At 36.8% G+C, this 22,979-nt stretch overlaps 1 protein-coding gene across 7 annotated transcripts; it reads right to left on the bottom strand.

Annotated features, from left to right (window-relative positions):
- Positions 1 to 3,369: 3,369 nt before the first annotated feature.
- On the bottom strand, positions 3,370 to 22,674 carry ALG8 (ALG8 alpha-1,3-glucosyltransferase). 7 transcript variants are annotated; one of them, XR_001599050.2, is made up of 13 exons: positions 22,518 to 22,663; positions 19,136 to 19,214; positions 18,053 to 18,246; positions 15,929 to 16,038; positions 14,915 to 14,982; positions 12,586 to 12,712; positions 12,220 to 12,323; positions 11,307 to 11,427; positions 8,909 to 9,048; positions 7,208 to 7,313; positions 5,869 to 5,966; positions 5,478 to 5,550; positions 3,370 to 3,991 (listed from the first exon to the last, which is right to left on the bottom strand). XR_001599050.2 is itself a non-coding variant. In XM_016161601.2 (13 exons), exons 1-13 carry the CDS (start codon positions 22,670 to 22,672, stop codon positions 3,760 to 3,762), a joined length of 1,641 nt encoding a protein of 546 aa, XP_016017087.2. In that variant the 5' UTR covers positions 22,673 to 22,674; the 3' UTR covers positions 3,370 to 3,759. The 7 variants fall into 7 exon arrangements, 5 of the variants coding, with proteins under 5 accessions (XP_016017087.2, XP_016017091.1, XP_016017088.1 ...); XM_016161601.2 differs by having other exon boundaries at positions 7,208 to 7,347; positions 22,518 to 22,674; XM_016161605.2 differs by having other exon boundaries at positions 7,208 to 7,347; positions 22,562 to 22,656.
- Positions 22,675 to 22,979: the final 305 nt, after the last annotated feature.

Here is a 22,979-nt window from a genome sequence, read left to right as displayed (position 1 = left end):
CATTCATGTATATATAAATACATGTCTATGCATAGAATATGCATACCTCTGGTACCTCTGGCGTTGATACATGATAGCAATGGTTGCCTCTTGGTAGGGGAACTGGGTAGCTGGGGATGTTTTGAACTTTGCCTCATGTACATGAAAAGGCATCTCAGAAAATTTTAAACTCTTTTGTTCCTAGTTGACTTAAAATTTAATCCCTTACAATGGCCTAAAAGATCGTGCAAAACTTGGGCTCTGCCTACTTCTCCAACTTCAATTCAACCTATGCCATTCTTCCTGGCTCTTAGGACCATTTAGCCACTGAAACATAAATTCCTTGATGGTAGAAATGTCTTTCTTGTTCACCTTTTGATCTCCAGTACCTAGCACAGAACATAAGACTCAATAGGAATTCAGTGAATTTTTTTTGGAAGCAAAAATTGAATGAGTTTGATTTTCAAAGTTTTAGGAAGGATTAAAAGCAGTAATGCCAAGCATAGTTCTTGGCACATAGTAAGCATTCGACTAAAGGGGACACAATATGGGGTCTTTCCTTTCTGTATCACTTGAAGTGCTATCATGTAAATGGGAGCAGAACCTCATTATGTATTGTTCCAGAGACCAACTGGTAAAAGTCAGAGGGATTAAAACATTAATTCAACATTAAATAAATGCCTTGGAAAAAAGCAGCACATATGGTGGTGTGTGTGCTGCATTATGAGGTGGTGAATACCCACACACTGCCTAATCAGCTGTTGTGTCGGGAAAACTGTAAAAAATAAATCTGCCCTGAGTACTCTTCTGAAAGCCTTTCTAGGATTCCATGATTCTGTACATAGGTATACCATGGGTCCTGTCTTCTTCTGAGCTGTTTTATATATACAAGCATATTGTTTTTATTTCTGACTCCTGAGAGTGAAAAAACATTATTACATTTATTGGCTTTTCTATAAAATGGGTGTGCTGAATATGGGGCTTCATTATGAGAAACTAATGGCTATCTATGGATTCAAATTTTTGAGGTTTATGAAATTGTTCTAATCTCAGCTATCATTAGCATAGCAGCACGTTTCTTTGGAGCACAGAAAAAGAAACAGATGGGTCAAGAGTTTTTTTTTTTTTCACCACAACCATGCTGGAAATGTAATTTCATCAAACTACTGAAGGGTGCAACATCTTTTTCAAAGGTCATGTTTTTTTATCCCACTAACTACAGATAGAAGCTGCATAGATTATATATGGGGGGCAGTTCTCTCTGACACTGAAGTGCTTCCTTCACAAGGAGTCATTTCCTGTGGAAGTCATTAACAAAGAAAACTACACCAGTGTTAGGCTGGAGAAATAGCACATCTTCCTAGTAGTTTCCTCTCAGATTTGATTCTATTCCTCTGCCTGGGGAAAGACACAGTGACCAAGAATACCAAGTCCCTCTCACTTTTATCTTGTGAGATTTTGGTACACTGCATACAAATTAAATAGCAGGTAAAAAATGACTTATTTTTATATATTATTTAAATTTTGATAGCGTCCTTAGTGAGTTCTTCTTGACTTTGCTTAATTCTAGGTTTCAAAACATTTTGAAACAGTTTCATTTTAGTAATTGCTGAAACCTAGGAATCTTCTGTTGAAAAACACCCACATCTCTGTAGAGTTTAAATATAGGAATACAAGATACAGTGCTCGGTAGGGTACTGGACTGTAGGCAGAAATCTGGATTCTAGTCTGTTGGCACCAACAAGTTATTCCTGTTTCAAGTGCCATTTCACTCTTGGTAATATAAGGTGTTAAACCGCTTTGAACAAAAAGTTACATGAAGCTTAATACATGAAACAGATCAAAGCAAAGCATATTTGCTTTGGTGGAAGATTGGACAGGGCCCAGAGCTTCTAAGGCAACCTCCAGGGCTCTGCAGAACACTCTGGAAATTTCTGCATCAGATGAGCATTTCCAGTTTTGACATAACATCACTTTCACAGGAACAACCTACAAAGCCTAATTAAATTTGGCCTTGTTGAGATGTATCCAAATTCATCTTATTTTCTTTTTTGTCTTGTACATCAATTGTCAAAAATGCAAGGAACTATTCTGGTTCCCTCATGTTAATGCTAGTACTAGTAAATATTTAGCTTTTAATCATGACCCAGGTAGTGTTTCATTCATTCAATTGTGTCAAAAACTGGGGCTATCAAAACAAGTGTGGTCTCTGCTCTAAAATTATTAGTCTCCAGAGGAAAATGGATAATCAAGTATTACAGCAGAAGTAGACTCTTGGCATGGGAGCACATGGTGTGGGTACTCAATTCTGGGAGAAGAAAAGAGTGGGTAGATGGAGAGGAAAAGATTCATAAAAACAGAAGATGATAGTCATCGGACACTTAACATGTGTCGGGTAGGGTTCTAAATTTTTTATGATCGTTTTGGAGATGAAAACATTGAGGCAAAGATTAAATAACTTGGCTACAGATTTAAAAAAAATCATGAAGGCAGAATTTAAAAGCAGGCTGTTCGACTCCAGGGCCCCTGTTCTTAATCACTACACTGTACTATCTTTATATTCATAGTTACTGTAGCAGTTAACTTGAATCTTGAAGTACGAACAATCAGATTAACAGGGTAGAAAAACCAGCAGAGAGGAAAGAGAGAAAGTGGCATGAATAAAAGGAAGCAGAAGTACAGAATAACATGGCACACTGGGAATTTTAAGTTGTTAGGACAGCTGTTAGGACGGCATGGTACAACGGGCACTGTGGTGAGGGAAATGTGCTTGAGGGGCTATGCTTCCCTTCCCCTTTGGCAAAATCCCCATCTTTATCTCTGCAATGAGACTCAAAAGAAATCTGGGAAAATATTTTAAGACATGGGATAGCTGTATTAGCATTCCAGGATGCCAATGACCTTGGACTCTCTGATTTTCTAATAGGGGATAATGGGTAAATAAAATGTGTGAAAGTTCTTAGTTTTGGCTCAATAAATGTTGGCTGAATTTGAATATACAGCAGATAGTAGGCAAACGGCGTTCCTACATAAAAAGTGTGTGTGAAGTATTCTTAAGGAAGGGAAAGAAGACGGGCTGATAAAATCACTTGTTTGTTCAAATGAGGCAAGTTTGAGAAATGGCGGCCTTGTCAAAACGGCATTGCTTGCTGTTAGAATGAACTGTACAAGATGTCCTTAACTCAATGTAAGAGTAGATGTGATTTACAATCTCTGCTGATTGGCCAAACATTCACTAAATATTCCCCCTAGCCTTGTGAGTATGGTCATCGTATAATTTCAAAGAAAAAAATGTGGAACGAGGTGTACAGAGCTGGAACAGTACACCATCTGCTTGTGTGCACACTAACAGGAAAATGTAGGAGCTTGTAATAACCCAAAAAATGTTTATGCAGAAATACAAAATGGTATTTTATTTATATTTCCCTTAGCACATGATTCTAATTGTTTTTACAGCTTCACAATGTTTATCATAGGCTACAAAAAATCATGCTGTTGATCAGACTTCCTGCTCACCTGGAGTAAGCACAGGAGTCTGAAGTGACAGCTTAACGGGGAAGGTGAGATTTGTTTCAGATGTGTTTCACTGCTTATGGAGGACAAGTGGCTTCTCACCATGGTGACAATCAGGTTGCTAGGCTGGGCAAAGCCAAGTCTGGAAAAATGGTCCTCAAACAGATCTACAGAAATGAATGGTTCATGCCACCAGCAACTTTCTTCAAGTTCTGATTAATTTCCCATGAAATAATTGCTTGGAATACATCCAAGCAGTTCCTTTATTCATTGCTTCTTTGTCTTGCTGACAGGAGGGTCAGTCAATACTGAAACATACAGTTTGAACCAAGCATATGTGATGCCCACAGCACAATACACTGAGGTCAGTAACAAAGGAATAAAGGAGTACTTCAGTTTCCAAGAGGTGAAAGGGAATACAAATTCACAGAAGACTTCCAGAGGCCCCAGGCCAAGGAGGTAGAAAGTTTCCATCCAATTAAAAAGAGGTTTTTCTTTTCTAAAGAAAAAAGGAGGGAAAGTCTGATTTTAGATGAGTTATTCTGGTTTTGCAAATATTTCTCAGCTAAAGCTTCCCATCTGTACTGTCTTGATGCGGAACATAGCAAAAGCCAATGTCAAAAGAGTGCATTAAACTTCACATTTATAAAAAAATGATAATGATATACCTACCATTATATGATCTCAACAATCCAAATTTACCTAATCATTATCTACCTGTGCTGTCACTTAGCTGCAACTGCTGAGAGAGGATTGCCTAAGCGTTTGGAAGAGGAAAGAAGGCTGGGGGACACAATACATAATTTTTTATTTTGGTAAAATAACGTAAAATTTGCTATTTTACTTTAACCATTTTTAAGTATACAATTCAGCAGCACTGAGTATATTGATAATGTAGTGGTAACCATTATCACTACTAAGTTTCAAAACATTTTCATCATCCCAAACAGAATCTCTGGAAACATTAAGCAATAACAACTCCCCATTTCCCCAATCCCTGTCCCCATAACCACTAATCCAATTTCTGTCTCTGTGAATTTGCCTATTCTAGATATTTCGTAAAAGTGGAATCCTACAGTATTTGTCTTTTTCGTGCCTGGCTTATTTCACTTCAGTTTTCAAGGTTCATCCATGTTATAGCACATTATTAGAACTTCATCTCTTTTTCTGGCTGAATAATATTCCATGTATAGACATATACCATTTTGTTTATCCATTCATTTGTTAATGAACACTTGGGTGGTTTCCACCTTTTGGCTACCGTGAATAAAACTGTAATAAACTGGTGTCCAAGTACCTGAGTACCTGTTTTCAATTCTTTTGAGTATATACCTACAAGTGGAATTGCTGGGTCATGTGGTTATAATTGAGTTTTAATATAATTAAATATATAAAGTTTTATAAACACAATCAGATACAAGCCATAAGCAAACTTTAAAAAATTATACTGTCTATGGCCATGCCACCCTGAACGTGCCCGACCTCGTCTGATCTCAGAAGCTAAGCAGGGTTGGGTCTAGTTACTTGGATGGGAGACAACCTAGAAATGCCAGGTGCTGTAGGTGTGTTTTTTTTTTTTTTTTAAATTACAGATAACACAACAAAGTTTAAAAAAAGCAAAACATTCTACCCACAATTCTGAGATATGTAAGAATTTTTTATATATCACTTAGTTTTATGCATCTGTACTTACATGGTTTTACTCATAATGGCTATTTTGCATTCCATATTTTAATTCTCATATAAAGTTTTAATTTAAGCTATAGGTAGTTTCTCATCAAATATTTCCCCAAACTAATGACATGACCTATGTTGTCATAGCAGAGTGATGAGATTATGAATAATTTCTCCCTCTATTTGCTAACTTGTCATGTTCTTATATTACTATTCAAACTTAAAAATAAATTTTAACAGGCTTATTGAACATTTAAGAATAAACATTTCGTGAGAATAAATATAATTTTAAATGTATTTTTTTGGGTTACCTGAAAAGAGTCTTCAGTGAGGAAATACTATAGATGGTAAATAGTAACATGAGTAAGATTTTAATGGGAAGTTCTGTTAAAAGAAAAAAATACAAATAATAATTTAGTTGATAAAAGGTATATGAGAGATACTTAAGGCAATATACACTCACTGACACAGCTACATAGTGTATATAGTGCCAATAATGTTTTTTGAGCTTAATTATGCATTTCTGTGACATCCAAAGGTAATGAGAATTAGGGACAAACCGGAGGTTTTACTTAAGGGAGTGGATGAACTCTTTCCTTCCAAGATATTTTAAGGTTGTTGAAATTAGATAGTACTGATCTCTAGGCCCTGATGAAAAGGACACGGCAATCAAATATATCTCTCTAAAAAGAAGCTGTTTACCTGGTGCAGTGAAGAGCAGAGGGAAGAGGGAATAATGTCCTGTTGTGGTCAGAATCAGAAAAATTGAAGCATCTCCTGCTTTTCCCACAGACAGAAGGCTAAAAATAATTATAATAATTCCTTAAAACAACAAATGAAACTTATACTTGCAAGCAGCTTAAATAAATTGCACTTATTATTTCTAGAACTGGCTTAAGCATAATATAATTTTTTAGTGGGAAACTTTGAGCAATTGATAGAAGAATGTGCCACACTGAATGGGGGATACTCAAAAGAGGATCTTGCTTCCCTGAGTAATTAACTGCCTTTTCCAAAGAAAACAATACTGTGGGATTGGGAGCTGCCTAGTGGTAGTAGCCAGGGAAACAGGACTTGGAGTTTAATTTTCCAACCCTATAGATCTTCTCTTGGACAATGCCCTACCACTGCTGATGTCCAGTAAGAAGTGTTACAAAAGATCTTAGAAGTTTCGCTTTATTTTTTAATTTGGAAACTCCAAGTTGCTAAATTAACCCAGATAAGATATACTAACCTGACAAATTTGCATAATATTCTTTGGAGAGCTTAAATAATTTATCTCAGGATTTAAGTCTTAAGAAAAAAGCCTAATTCTATTATCATCTATCTCTTGGGTTTCAATTATATATAAAATGGACACTACTACATTTAAAATGCTTTTTTAGCATGACACAGTGAACAGATCATAAGATTCAGCATCATAAGATTCAGGTTTAAGTCCTAGCTCTGCCACTTGCTAGCCGTGTGACTTTGAATAAGTTGTTAAACTCTCTGGGCCGCAGTTTCTGCAGATGTTAAGATATGAGACGATATTTATTTATCCTAATTATTTTAAAGGTTGTTGTGAGGCTAAAAAGAAAACACTCAAAATAACAATTCCAAAAATTCTGAATGCTGTACCTATGCTAGGTATTATTCCATAATAGACTCAATCCTTACCCCAACTAACAACACTTAACAAGGAATTGTGGAACCTTATTTTCATAGATGTGATGACAACAAAGCCCAGGCTTTTTTCATTCTATGCTGTCATTCAATAATCAAACCTCATTGCCTGATGTCATGGTTCTTAATCACTACAGTATCCCTTACCAAAGCATTTAAGGGAAATTATGCACAATTTTGCAAACCTTAGAATCTTAGCGGGTCTAAGGATTCCAAGTTAAGCATCCCTGTTCTGTCCTAGTATAGTTTTGGTTCCTGTACATCTTTGCCTTTGCCTATCCCACTGAACATGTCAAGAAGGGACAGATCAAATAGGAAACAACAGTATCACTGTGAAATATGCCAGAAATGTTGACTGACTGAGCTCTCTGCTTACCTCATTGGGAGAACTGCTAGGAGTATGGCTTTCTCATGGACATGCCACCCAAACATGAAGGAGCTCAAGGCACAAAGAATTAAACACCGGAGAAAGCCTCTGGACCCTTGGGGTTTAAACCAAAGACAGAAAATAGAGGGCTAGAAACAATAGGCAAAAATAAAACTTCAGTATCATTTAAAATAGGCATTATAGAAATATTGTGCTGGTGAATACAATTTCCATCATCTCTGAAAAACAGTAAATCTTAGGACTATTCTTCATTAAACATTTATCACTTTGTGAACAGTTTACCAAAACTTAACATAAAAACTATTCAGGAAAAAAAGGCATTCAGATATATAAAGTCATCAAAACTAATAATAAATGATAATTAAGTTCTAAGATATACAGTATAATCCCTTTATTATATCTTCATAATTACTTAATTAATAGTCATTGAACCTATTAGGTCACTACAAAAGTTTATAGACATTTTGGGGCTAATAATAAATTAGATTTTATCATATCGAATAACAAACAAGTAGCCACAGAACTTAATTACCTACCAGCACTGCCATGTAATTAAGTGGTGTCAGGTGTCTTGACAGTAGGATTGATCCATTGGAACCAAAATTAAAGGTGAGTGTAATTATAAGATAGAATCAAGTTATTTATATTGAATTCTACTAAAATTATATCATGGAATTGAAGGCATCATGATCATTAACAAATAAAAACAACTAGAATAAAGGTCTCTTTATTCTAAGAGCATCTGATTCATATTAGACTTATCTGATGCTCAAACAGCCATTGTTGACTCTTAAATCATCTTCAGGACAAAATATCTATGCAGTCCAGGCAAATTTGGATTTTTTTAAAAAAAATTTTATTTTGTTATTAATTTCAAGTACACAGTACATTGGTTAGACATTTACATAGTATATAAAATGATCCCCCTAATTGCTCTTTCTCTCCTCTGGCTCTCCACCTAGCCATTACATTACTGCTGACTGTGTTCCCCATGCTGTGCTCCCCATTCCCATGACCATCTATCAACTACTAATTTGTACTTCTTTAACCATTCACCCCTTTCTTCCAGCTCCCTAAACCCCCCTCCCCTCTGCCCATCACCAGCTTGTACTCTCTATTCGTGAGTCTGTTTTTGATTAGTTTATTCTTTTTGATCCTTAGATTCCGCATAAAGTGAAATTATATGGTATTTATCTTTTACTGACTTATTTCACTCAGCATAATAACCTCGAGGTTCATCCATGTCATTACAAATGATAGGATTTCATTTTTTTAATGGATGAGTAATATTCCATTACATATATGAACTGTAACTTCTTTATAAATTTGAATTTTTGGTCAGTTAGCCATGCCTGAAAATAACAAAAAGCTAGATATCCCTACTTCCTTTCTCCATAGTGTGGCTCATGTTCCTTCCTTTCTGGGCTTTTCTTTTTCCTCATTTCAGGTTAAATAGATGGTCTACTAGCCAGTGATAAGAATGTCTCTCATAGAGGCTTTATTAGTAATCCCTCCTTATGGTGTTCAAAGTTACTCTAAGAATTGCTAAGAAATGCCTCAATCTGCAGCAAGCTTACAGGCATGGAATTTATCCCATGGCTGAAAAAACTTGAAAGTTGAAATTCAACCAGCCACACAAAAGAAAAGCAGAGAAAATTCAAGAAATGAGTACCATGTGTGAATGCTTACCAATATGGCAACCAGAGTGCAGATGAGGGTGGCCAGGGGAGTCACTGAAGGAAGGACTGTGTGTTGGAACTGCTGAACCAAACCACTTGTCATTGAGGCCTTAGGAATCTTGTTGGGATCAAGAAGTTTCAATTTTAAACCTACAAAGTAGACATTTTATTTTGTTTTGATCAATGGCACACCATATTTTACCAATCAATTCCTTGAGAAAAACATAAGCTACTAAATCTTATAACTGCTTCAAGGTCAAGGTTTCATTAACTCAATTATGTACTATTCTAGTTAAAATGCTGCTTGTCTTGAGATTACAGTATGTAAAGCAGCTGTCTATATTAGAATAAGAAATTTGTGCAGCTTATCAGGACCTTGCTGGCAAGCAGCATGAACAGCAATCTGCTCTCACTAATAAAAAGAAACAAGCTTTCTAAAATACAGGTCTGACCATGTCATACCCCAGCTTCAAATCCTTCATGGCTTCTGAGATAAAGTCCATATTCCTAAACATGACATACAGCGTATTCCATGACCTAGACTCCTCCCTACCTCTCCAGTCCTATCTCCTCCACTTTGTTAAATGTGACTTGGCCACAATGAACTGACATATCACTCTCAACATTTATGGCCCTTTCTATAGGCCATTCCCTTTGCTTAGAATGGCCTACTCACTTTGTGAAGTTAACCCCTAATTCACTTACTCATCTGAGAAAGTTCCTAAATCAAGTAGTAGAGCTGATTTTCTTGTGGGCCAGGTATACCTTGTACATGTCTCTATCTAGTGTTCACCGCACTGCACTGTATCTATTTACATACTCATTTCCTCTGTACTGGGGGTTCCTTAAAGGCAGGAATGATGAATGATTCATTCCTATTCCCAGTACATGGGAGCTCAAGAAATACTTATTAAATGAATCATGCCTGAGGATGATGCAAACCCTATCCCAAACAAGCTAACGGAATAGTCAGGAAGAGTCTTAAGCACCTACATAATCCTGTCTAATGCCACTGAAAATCAGTGAAATGTGGGAAAAGTATAGACTACCAAAATATTTTCTATTCATTTACCTTTTCCTTTTTCCCTCTGCCTGATTTTCTCTTAAAGCCAGTAACATCTCCCTGGAACACCATTGCCTAATCTGCCACCGACTTTCCACGTAAGACATCTTTGAGAAGACAGATATATAAAGTAAGTCTGCACAGTTTCCTGATTCAGACAAGGCAAGTGGCTCTTGAACCTCATCCCGTAATGGTTGTTTAAAGCTTTTTTGAAATATAAATGTTAAGAAATTACTTGTTCAGAATGCCATGTACATCAAGGCTGGATTCATAGTGGGTGAAGGATAATACCAAATTATGATTTCCTATAAGTACATATCAAAAACAGTAACAGTAGTCACCATGCATCAAGCATCCACCCTGTGCCAATGGCTTTGCAGCCATTACCTTTGGCCACCTGAGGCACACACAGATGGAGTACTTGCATAAAATCACCAACTGAAAGGTGGTAGAATTGAACCCAGTTCTGTCTGGTTCCAAAACCCCTCTTAGTGACACCTAACACTTCTTTATTGCTGTATTTGTTCCTCACAACATGCTGGATGGAAACAGGTAAAGAACCATTACTTCCTTATTATAGTGAGGAAAACAAGACCGGAGGAATCAAATGACTTGTCCAGTGCCACACAGTCAGTGATTTATGCAGCTAGGCCTCCAACCAAATCATCAGACTCTAGATTAGGAGTTGGGATACTCTAGCCTGAGGGCCAAATCCAGCCTCAGACCTGTTTTTCCGCATGGCCCTGAAGCTACAAATGGTTTTTACATTTTTAAAGGTTGTAAACAAACAAATGAAACAGTTTATGTGGCCTGCAGTCTAAAATATTTACTATCTAATCCATTAAAGAAAAGGTTTGACCTTTCCATTTCCCATCAAGCTATGATTTACAAATGAGAGACTTAGTTATTCCAAAGCAAGTTTTCAGTAGAACTATCTCAAGGTATAAATAATTTTTCATTACAACCCAAACTTAAAAACATAGCCTAGGTTCTCCATTTTTTCTCAGCTGATGCAAAATGCATGGATATTATTTTCCTTATTGGTTTAATATCTAGAGTCACAACTTACACATTCTTCTTTCCTGTCACTTCCCATACTTTTTTCTCCACCAAGGAAAAATCAACAACCTCACCGCCACAAAGAACTTTTACATGGAATACAGCCTGCTAACTGCGGTGAAGACTTAGTTCCTAGAAACACTCCCTGTTATTCTGAAAGCTGAAATGTAGGGCTAGAGAACAAATAGTTCAATCTCATTCAAAACACAAAGCAGGTTTTTCCATCTCTCGATGTGACTAGTCCTTTCAATATTCATAGTCTAAGTAGCAAAGCTTGTTACCATACCGATGACAGTCAGCACTTTGTCCAAAGCATTGTACAAAGCCCAGAAGTTTGGAGCCCAATATGCATGGCAGAGGCCCCGCTTGAAAGGGAAGAGTCGGGAAAAGACTTGAGACAGTTGGTTCTGTTGAAAAGAGATTAAACAGTGATCAATCTTTTCCAAATTCAAAAAGAGAACCAGGGTACTGTCTATAGCATTGTGTAGAAACTATGAGGTCTGAGTTCCAGTCTTTGTTTCTTCAAGTAAGCAGTTATGTGACCCTGAGCAGTTCACAGAACCTCTTTTGTCCAAATTTCTCGTCTGTCCAGTCATACAAGATACATGATGAAAGTACTTTGAATACTAGTCCAATACTAATATAAGCATAATAACAGAAGAATTTATAAGGTGCAAAGGAGAACACAGACTGTAGTTTATCCAAGTCTACTGAAGAGAAGGCAACAGGAGGGAAGACTTTACAAAAGATGTAGTGCTCTCAGTTTTAGCAAGAATGAAAATTAATTAGTTGAATTCAGGAAGAGGGAAGGGAAAAAAATGTTTGTTGAATATCTCTAACATACTAGGCACTTTAGAATGTTTGCTGTTAGAATATGATTGTGAAAAGTACCTCAAGTATTGATTTTGGAGTTACAAATAAATTTTAGTAAGCAGGCAAATTAGCAAATGCAAAAATCTACAAATGACAATCGACTCTGTGTGCATGTGTGTGAGACATAGTTAAACATACAAATATATAAACATATTCTAATATGCACAAAAATGACTGAAAGAATATTATCCTATCTTTGGAGAGTTATACTAGGGAGGAGAAAGGAGTAGTTTTGCTTATCTTATATACATTCTTGGCTTTATTATTTTTTCTAAACAACAAGAGCAACAACAAAAAACATACTATTTATAAAAAATAAGGCTTACCAAGGCTAGGAAAGGACCCAAAGAAAGAGCAGAAACTAGAAAAACAATCAGTCCCAGGGAAATAAAGCGGACAAAGTTGAAGCTGTTCCACTGGATGGACCCATCTACAGAAAAGGAACATTATCATTAACCAGGAGCATGAAAAACCATAACTTATACCATGTGCTAAAACTAGAAGGACATCTTGATAGTACACCTATCATTATAATTGATGGCAAGAGCAAAGAAAAGTCAGAATGGATGAAGGAGTTATAGGATCAACAGCTGAGAGATATGAGTTGTGCCTCATAAGCCCCTCTTACCAAACAAGCCACCGAGTCAAGAAAAAAGTAAAATAAAGGTTTTGTCATTATTACTAAAACTTGCCTGGTTTATTTGCAGTGAAACAGTAAGATCGTAGCAGATATATACCATAAGCTGGTGCTACGTAGAGGTAAATATGTTTGAAATGTAGGAGAGCAGCGAAGAGAAATGCTCCTTCCATATGCCTTTTCTAGAAGATTTAAAAGGGAAAAATCACTTTAAAATTCAGAGTAAATTAAATGCAGTAATGTTGTATCCTGGATTGGATCCTGGAACAGAAAAAGGACATTGGTGAAAAAACTGGTGAAATTTTAATGTACCAAGTTGGTTTCTTAGTCTTGATGAACAGATTAGTTACATAAAATGGTAACATTAGGGGAAAATTGGCAAGGGGTACAGGAACTCTCTGCACTACCTTTGCAACTTTTCTGTAAAGCTGAAATTATTTAAACAAACTTATTAAATGATAAAAAAACACCAGAGATTGGTTGCACAACAATGTGAATATACTTAACGTTACTGAAATGTACACTTAAAAATGGTTAAGGTGGTCAATTTTTTATGTGTATTTTACCACAATTAAAAAAAAAGTACATATTTTAAAAGATATATTCTGGAATATTTAATGAATGAAATATACCTGAGATGTGTTTCAAAACAATCGTGTGTGTGTGTGTGGGGGGGTGGGTGGGTGGGTGGGTGTGTGTGTAGAATAAGGGATACTAATTTCTCTACTTTTGTAGATGATTTAAATTTTCTATAATAAAGATTTTTAAAAATTCAGGCAAACAGTCTACATACAGCATAAGGAGAACATAGGTAATTAATTCCAGCTAGCTTTTATGCTGAGTTTAGCAGGTCCATAAATTAATTATTTCAATAAATATTTATTAAGTACTAAGTTTGATGTTGAGGTATAGGATATATCACCCTAAAAACACACTATAAATTCTCCCTAAGGAACTAAAGTCCAGAGAATTCAACTACCCTTCCCCCCTTACAGTTTTACAATAGCTGGAGTTAATTTCTGGATAGGAGCTAGGAACGAGAGTATGAACGAAGACATATAATGTTATGCTACCAAAAAATTATTTAATCTTATGTTACGGGGTCAGGAAACACAGCGTATTATCATGATGAAGGCATTAAGTATAATATCTGATCTTAACAAACTACCTAGGAGAACTAAAGGTATTCTGATTCTTAAAACAAACAAACCCCCCACCCCCGTGAGTTGACTATAACTAAAGAAGTCTGAATTCTACCTACCTCACAGGAATTTTGGAAGGATCAAATGACATAATGTTCCTGGGGTTCGGCAAGGGAAACTGTCAAAGGGAACATGAAACACCAGGTTCCTTATCTCACTGTCTCATCAGGTGTGGTCTACAACAGATGAATTGGGAATGATAAAAAAAATGAGATGTTTCCAGATTTCACCAATTTTATAATTTATTTAAGATTCAAAGAAGGTCTAGCTGGTTCTATAGCTAAACTTCAGTTTATTTGTTCAACAACCATTATGTTCTAAGTACTATGTCGCTTTTTATGATTAAAAGAAAAAACTTATCCAGATATTTACAGTTGACAAAGAACTTTAAAACAGATGACCAATGTGATCTTTCCAAAGTTCCTATGAGACAGGTAGCACCATTTTACAAATAAAAATGTAACGAAGGGCAAAGTTCATTTTACGAATGAGAAAACTAAAGTTGAGAGGGTTAAGTGACTTGCATTGGGGCTAATGGTTCTCAATCCTGACAGTTTATCAAAATTCTCTGGAGGTTCCTCAAACACAATCCCAGGAAGTCTGATTCAGCATACAGAGGGGTGGCCCAGAAATCTGAATTTGATTTCCTCTTCTATAAAAAGAATAATTATAACCTCGCAGAATAGGTGTGATATTTACCTAATAAGATATTATACGTAACGTACCTAATCTGAAGCAGACAATGCATTTGAGTAACCCATTTGAGTCACAGAGCATCTTAGGGTTAGTCAGGATTTCAACCTAGGTATTGATTCCAAATCCCATACTTTCTGTTACATGCTTCTGATGGTAAAGCACCCCCATCATAGTTATTACACTGTAAAACTGAAGATTTCATTCCTAGATACATTTATCCCAACTAAATGTAGAAACTCAAGTTTATTTCAGGACTATCACACTTTAACAAGCTTTTAAAGTACAATTATCTAATTTGTAAAATGAAAATAAAACTGTCAAACAAGAAGATGAAATTTGTGAGAACTACGGTATAAAAAGTTGTCTATAACACTTGGCAACTCAAAATAGTTACTCAAATAAATTTACCCATTTACTATACTGTTGTCTTTACAAGCTAAAAATCAAACTTAAGGGAAAAAATCTAATTAGCTATTTTGTGTTTACCTGAAACAATCGTGCAATGGACAGTAGCATTAATCCAAATAAAAAACCATTGTACTGGAAATGAATATCTGGATTTAGGTCAAGAAAAGACAACAAAGGATACCAAATTCATAATGAACTGTGCCAGGAGACTGAATTTAAAAACTGCAAATGCTTTCTTAATAGGTAAATTAAAGACAAAAATATTACTACCAGTTTGGAATTCTCATAAATGTATTCTCTATGAACAGTCAAGTCCTGGACAAGCTCTTAAATTAAAATGTATGGTTAAGAAGAAAATCAGGAAACTTTCCCATGTTTTTTCTACCTTACAGACACAGTAGCTAAAGGGCAAGAAGGCAAGACTTTTTTTTTTTTTTTTTTTAAGGATGTGGGATGAGAAAGGAAGGGACCTAACAGCTACTGAGAATCTGTGAGATAGATGGAGCTCAGACACATTAATCTACTCATGACCTAAAGTTATGGTGATGACATAACTAAGATTTGAGTCCAGGCCAAATTTAAACCAAAGTTTAGTGTTTTCTTCCATGCCGGGCTACCTTTACGAAAATTATAAAAATTAGGCTTCTATTACTAGGATTTTAGAACTTTGCCTGTTAATATGTGATAAGCCAAGATAGTACAAATGCATGAAGGCTTGCCTATCTGTTCCTATATACAACACTGTGATGTACCCTTTTATAAAAGACATTTAGAATAATGTGTTATAAAACAATTTAAGATATATGTATTAAGTTAATCTATGAATAATGAACAAATCTCAGCATATTGCTTTACTGTTGCTTTAACTGGTTCTTGAATATTACCACTAACTTTTCAGAGACAAAGTGCTCTAACAACCAAAGTCTGGTAAAGTTGGTCAGAGACCACAGTTTTGGGGACCCACTGACCTACCCACACCCACATTTTCAAAAGCAGCTAATGTTTCAGAATCATCATTACAGGAAGAATTAATCGTATACTTAGTATATATCACAATAAGTAAGGGAATAGTATATAAAATGTCAAGGATACGGTCCACAATTAATAACCCGAAATTCCACAGCAGTAATACTGATAGAATAAATTTTGGCTTTTCTGTAACTTCTTTACCTGCCTTTGTTGCATCAATGCATTTACAGCACCTACAATGAAACAACAGGAAAGAATCAGAAACAACTTTGATCTTCATTAGAACACTACAATCTTTCTAGAGTACACTGTGATACACTGTGGTACATTTTATTAGCCATTCTTGATAAACCTTCCATGGTATTCTTGATTGCTTTAAAAGGTGGTAGCAGAAACAAAAATATCAGTGCTGGTGCCATGTCTCTTACCCATGCTGACATGAAACAAAGTCTATAAACCAGCCACCAAAAACCCAAAAGTAAGGATTTTTAAAACTGAGAGGGCACACACTATTTCAGTCGGTCCTTCAGAGTAAAAAATGAAGAGCAGAATGTGTAGCACTCCAAACTATATATCGTCATACCAGCCAAATTAAGAATAGAGCTGTGAGAGTTTGGGAGGGAGTAGCAGAGAGAGAGAGAGAGAGAGAGAGAGAGAGAGAGAGAGAGAGACAGAGAGAGAGAGACAGAGAGAGAGAGAGACAGAGAGACAGAGAGAGACAGAAAGAGAGAAAGCGCACGCGAGCGCACGCGTGAGAGCACGAAAAGAAGAATATGGTCACAAACTTGTAGCTTTTGATTGTCTGAATAATTTTTAAAACACTTATGTAAAAATGTATGTCTAAAGGCATAGATATATTAAGTGACAATATCGTCTGATGTCATTTTTATTTTATACAAACTATATTTAGTCACAGAAAAATGGCTGAAATAACATGCATCAAAATGCTGATAGTGATACACTGTTGAATTGTACACCTGAAACTTACTGGATTTCGTTTACCAATGTCACCATAATTTTAAAAAATGTTGATAGTGATAGTGGAGTAACGGAGTAATTTTTACTTTGTGTATGTGCTCTCCTGTTTTCCAAAATTTTGATAATGAAAATGTATTATTCTATGAAAAAAAATTTTTAATGTGTTTCATTTGAATATCAGTATACCCTAAAAACAGACATCTAAAATGAAAAAGACACAATCAAGGTGGAACTAAAGAGTAGCAAAAGGTGCCTGCTTTTCCCCCAACGAACCTCAGTTAGTAACCTTACAGGGTAATTGAAAAAATTAAGCTACTAATCTATATATATAGTGCCTGGTTCTGGGAACTGGCACTTGGTTTCAACAATTTTTATCTCACTTAACTTGCTCTCTCTACATTGCAGATGGACTTGAATTCTACTCCCTCTTTCTGCCTATATGCATTTTCCCTGGAAGCCTGAATTCAAACAATTTGCATTAAGAGGAGTGCATTAAAAATCATTTTCCCTTCCCGTTCAACACTTGCCAGGTCATAAATAGATTGAAAATTAGGGTGTTGAACAGGAGTTACACCATGAGAATGAGCAGGGGTAAAACATTCCCAAGAGACTCTCTCCTGAATGGGACAAGGGTTCATTCCAGACGGCCTCACCCACAGAAATGATCCATTTATGACAAGGGTCATTGAATGGACATCAGTTACCACTCTGTCACAATCATATCAGCAGGCTTAAGTATTACTTAAAATTAGTGAAGAGTCTTCATGAAGGGAAGAATTCAGAGAAATCTAAAAGCACTCGGTAAAATTTCTTGAGTTTACTAGGCTGGAAACACCATTGGTAGTTAGCACAATGCATATGTGTGCATGAGTATGTGTATGCTGTATATACGTGTGTGAAATTTAGAGAATAGGGTAGGTCATGGAAGCCCCTAGAGGCCTGCTACAAGGAAGGAAAGAAAAGCATGTGAAGCCATCTGGGCAGTAGAAATGGTCCTGGAACTCTACTTCGGACTACTTTGCACAACAGTTTCTTGTTCTACCTCTGCTTTGTGACCCCATTTTATCCCCCATTTTCTTCTACACAGTTCAGCTAGATCGCTTACTGTAATGACTCACTGAGCAGTTTAAAACGCATACAGTTTTAGACTATTCTAGCATTTGCTATTATATGAACTTTGTTTCCCTCAAATGAGGAACAAGTTAATACTATTTAATACTATAATATTTCCTCAATACCTTCCATACAAAATGACATTTTCAGACTTACTCATGCACGGCATACACAAAGAGTGCATCTGTAAAGATGACGGAAAATCTCTGGAAAAGTAAGGTCTTCGAGCTGGCATAGTTCAGATTATGGACATTCAGCATCTCTTCATCAAAATATCTGGCAACATGTGACAGGGCATACTCAAACCATGCAAAAAAAGGGGGATAATCCAAGGTCCACTCTGAAGTAGCCTGTGGTAAAAATTGAAGACAGAACACAGCCTAGGTAACTAAATAAACGAAGGTGAGAAGATTCTCTAGTTTTCAAAAAAGGACATGAAATGTCCATATGCAATTTCATTAAATTGCATTTAAAATGTCATAACTAGAACAATTTTGTATGTTAACACTGAGTAGAACACCAACACCTATATTTAATAAGGTCTTCAATTAACTTAAATAGAGTAAACTATACATCAAAGGAAATTAATCTGAACATCTTGCAATAATAAACTTGATTATGACATAGCTCTATTCATCTAAATACATAAAGTGAGCTATGGCATAACCAATGATTCACTAGCCTGGGTTCAAGTTCTGTCTCAGAGATTCAATTTGTAAAATGAGTACCATATGCAATTTATTCAAACCATAAAAATAAAGATATAGTCTTTATACATAATAAGAGAATGGTTTGAATATTACCGGATGCCTACACACACATTTAATTAATTCTTTCTGCATAAATCACAAAATATTATGGAAAGAAAGTATCTTAGAAACAATTTATTTCAAATCCTCATGTGTCAGAGAAACTAAAGCTCAGAGAGATGCAATATACTTTCTATGCTGTGGCAGAGACAGGCCTAGAACACAATTTTTCCCCTTTTTCAATCCAATGCTCTTTCAAAAGGGGTGTGGCAGATAGTGAAATTCCCAATTTACAGTCTGGGAAATTTATTTTGAAGTAAAGGGATTCCCTAATAGTGCCAGAGGGCAGAATTGAGGAAAGAAATGGCTTTTTATAAAGATTTATTTGACCTATGATCACACAGAAAACAGTTTTAGTATCAGTAATACTTTCTGATTTCACACATCTTAAAAAAAAAAAAAAACCAAAAAGGTGAAAATTCAAACTTACCTCATAATACCACTGTGATATTGGCAAACTGTGAGTGATAGCAAGCCAGTTTCGGTGTACTTCAAAATCTGTGGAATGGCTATTTGAAATAATCAGATGAATAAAATGAGATTTTGTAATTTATCAATTTTACATTTCTAACATTACGCTTTTAAATGGACCAACACCCCATAGTCACAGCTCACTGTACACAGACACAAATGGACATTATATAACCCTGAAATACCTCGCTTATCTGGAGGCCAGACCTCCTTTGGCAAAGTTAGAAACTACAAGTAAGTGAAAAGGGTCTCAGAGTTATCTAAAGGGCTGACCAAAAGCCCATGCTTTGTTTTTTTAAATTAATTTATTTTTTCTTTTTGTCACCACATATTTGACCCCTTTCCCCCTATCTACTTTCCCTTTTCCCTCTCTCCTACCCTCTGGTAACCACTAGTCTATTGTCCGTATCCATGAGTCTGTTTGTCCTATTAGTTTGCTGCTTTTAGGTTTATATCCCACATATTCCCATACTTTTTCTTAAGGGAGGCACTTAGGCTATTGTTCAGAGGTGACTTATCTTGTTCACAAAGACGTCTAACAAGATTCATCATCTGTAAAAGGTCTCACAGACAAGATGGATCTTCTTCCAAGAGCAGGAGTTCCTCAGACAGTGAAGGTGGGAAAAGTCTCCTGCCCTGCCTTTCCCGTGTCTCCAAATTCTCCCTGTTTACTGTTTTTCCCCTCACTATATATAGTCAGGCATCTCCCCTTTCAAAGTTCTGTGGTTAGTCTAAGAATTAGACTGACATAAGACAGATTAATAGGAGAAAAATTTTTTTAATTACTCAAGTATGAACAGGAGCCCCAAAAGATATGAAAAAGATATGGCACTCAAAGGTGTCAGGTGACTAAGACTTATGTATCATCCTGAACTAAGAAAAGGGATATGAATCTGAATCTTCAAAGGAAGAAACACAATTCATGGTAAGGTGAGAAGAGAAAATGTTTGGTAAACAAAGGTTGACCCACCTCTCAGGTGAAAAAATGATTTTTCATAATAGCTCTTTTTCAGGTAAAGGCCCCCTCTCTAATGTAAAATTCCCTTGCAAAAGGGTAACTTCTACTCTTGTTTTCAGAACTTCTGTGTCCACAGTTTCTTGAAATAATCAGTCCAAAATAATCTTTATGCCAAAGAGGCATATTTTGGAGTGGTATGTTTTACAACCCTTCTGCCCTCTTAAGTACAAACTTTTTCTTCCGTTTGTCCGCTGCTCTATCTGCTCTCCACGTCTAGAATAGTACCAGATACATGGATGGGCTCGATATATTCTTGTTGAATTAACTGCTCACCAAGTTCAACAAGGAGTTCCACAGCAAAGCTTGATTAGTAGTTCCCAGTGTTTTACACAACCTGTCTGCAGAGACGACTCTCTCCTGAGTGTTCTAGTCAACTCCTCTGTCTTGTTCATTGCTTTTCATTCCAATATTCATCAAAGTGAGGAATACTGTCGATGTTACTGTTTCCCTAAGTTCATTTCTTGGCCCTCTTTATGCAACTTATTGCACAATCTTATTCACACATATTGCTTTCACTATCAACTGTATAAATGATGACTCCCAAATCAGGTCTCTTTCCTGAGTTCTAGAAACATCTCCAACTTCCTGCTACAATGTTGCCGGAATTTCTCACAGTTCTCAAAATCACAATTCAAAACTTATCTGATGAGACCTAAGAATTCCATTTCCAAGTGTGTGTGTGAGCATGCACACATACTCAACAGAAATGTATACATGTTTATCGAAAGACATGTACTAGGTGTCTTCGGGCCTATTATCATGTTAGTTCTTCAGAGACTGTCCTGACACCAAATGTAAAGTAAGTCCCCCTTGTTACTCACCTTAGGGTGGTATCCCATTCTTTTCCTTCATAACACTTAACACAAATATAATTATGTATTTGCATTGATTTGCTTCTGGAACTATTATCCTTACTAAACTATAGCCTTTACAGAATTAGGGACCATATCCATTTTGTCTTCCCCTCCAGTGCTTAGCCACAGTAACTGGTACAAAGTAAAGCAGTTAGTAATCAATTTGTTGACTATATCTGCATTTATCCTGGACCAGTATTAAAAGCAGTATTCAAAATAACCCTGAAGACAGTTCTGGGCTGCAGTAACAAAAATAAGAAACATCACCTTATATGCACAAACCTACAGTTAAAAAAAAATCCCTTTCACTCTAATTTAAAAGGAATTTCCTACATTTTAGATTTTTCCAATTTGCTTTTAAAAATTTTTATTTGCTTTCAGTTATGCAGAAAATTCAAGTGATCAAATCCTTCTTTCCCACGTCCCTGTAAGTCATTTTGCTGAATCTACATATACATTTCATCGCTTATGTAATTACACATACATATCAGTATGAATGTACATTCCACAACTCTTCCCTACTCAACAAAAGGTCACCAAGAACTTGAACTAAAAGATACAAAAAAATCAAACTCTAAACATGGTAGGGGAACCTGGAGGGAAGGGACAAAAGAACTAAAGGGAAAAGCCAAGGGAGAAGAGTTAGGAAGCACAAACAGAAAATGTAAACTAATATTAATAAACATTGACTACCTATTGTACACACATTACCACTGGGCGGCTGCTTCCTGACTGGTTTCCATGCTTTTATTCTGGGCCCTGGATTCATTTTATATACTGCAGTCTAACTCTGTGTGATCTGGCCACTGCCTATCTCATCCTGTGTCCCTTAACTCCTCGCTTACTGCTCTTGAGCCACAATGGCCACTCTGTAATCCGAAAATGCTGTTCTTCCCTACCACAGGGCCTTTGCATTTGCTCTTTCCTATGCTCGAATTGCTTTTAACATTTATTCTTTTTTATTCTTCGGATTGTAACTCAAACATTACCTCCTAAAAGAGAGTAGAGGCTTGCCCATAGTCACTTTCTATTTGTTATTGATCTTAGCACAATCTGAAACTTTCCTGTTTTGTGTATCTGCCTCCAGACTCCACCGATGCAAAGACTGGAAACGTCTTTCTTTCCATTGCATCTTTAGGTTTAGCACAATGCCTAGTACAGTAGGCGGCTGATAAACCGCTGAATGAATAGTGAAGGTGAGTGCTCTTAATCTGGATATTACAGATGAGGACCCTGAGGCTCAGAAACATTAAAAGTCAGACAACGCCAGGCCTGAACTCAGCCGTCCAAGGCTAAGATCTAGTTCTCGGGTAAAGTAACAATCAATCGGTGGAATGGGAAGCTCAGTAAAGACGGAGTGGGAACTACACAACTTCCAAGTTCCATTTCCTTCTGACATCCACGTTTCTCTCCCGCCCTGACCGACCGTAGTTCTCCCCGCCCAGCCCCTGGCCGTGCGGGTCCCTTACTAGGTGGGGATAAGAAGGCATTTGAGTAGAGTCACCCCGAGTACCAATGCCGAAAACCAATTGCCACCACCCAACGCAAATCCGAACGCCGCCATCGCCGCCGAGCCGCGATCTTTCCTCCAACTCAATCCACATCCGGCCTCGCATCTGCGCATGCGGGGAAGGTCCTCTGAGCTGGCGCCTCGGGCTGCACGCATGCGCTCAGCCGCCCGGCCCGCCGGAGGCCGGAGCTCCGGCATTTAAACCTCGCGATCGTTGTTCTTTTGCTACAGCGCCTCCTTCGGCGGCTGGGGAGGGTGTCGTACGCCTGCGCGGGTCTCTGAGGCGACAAGTTAAGTTTCATTTATTACTTCTTTGAGTTCACTTAGTTGCTGCAGGTCCGCTTTAGGTCTTGATTTTGCCTGGACTTGGGGTACCTAGGCAACAGAGAACTGTATATGGTCCTGGAGACGTTCGCATAAT

The sequence above is a fragment of the Rousettus aegyptiacus genome, unplaced genomic scaffold (assembly GCF_014176215.1).
Source record: "Rousettus aegyptiacus isolate mRouAeg1 unplaced genomic scaffold, mRouAeg1.p scaffold_m13_p_5, whole genome shotgun sequence".
NCBI classification, from domain to species: domain Eukaryota; kingdom Metazoa; phylum Chordata; class Mammalia; order Chiroptera; family Pteropodidae; genus Rousettus; species Rousettus aegyptiacus.
The sequence above is the reverse complement of the archived record's forward strand: the minus strand, read 5'-3'. Positions and strand labels throughout refer to the sequence as shown.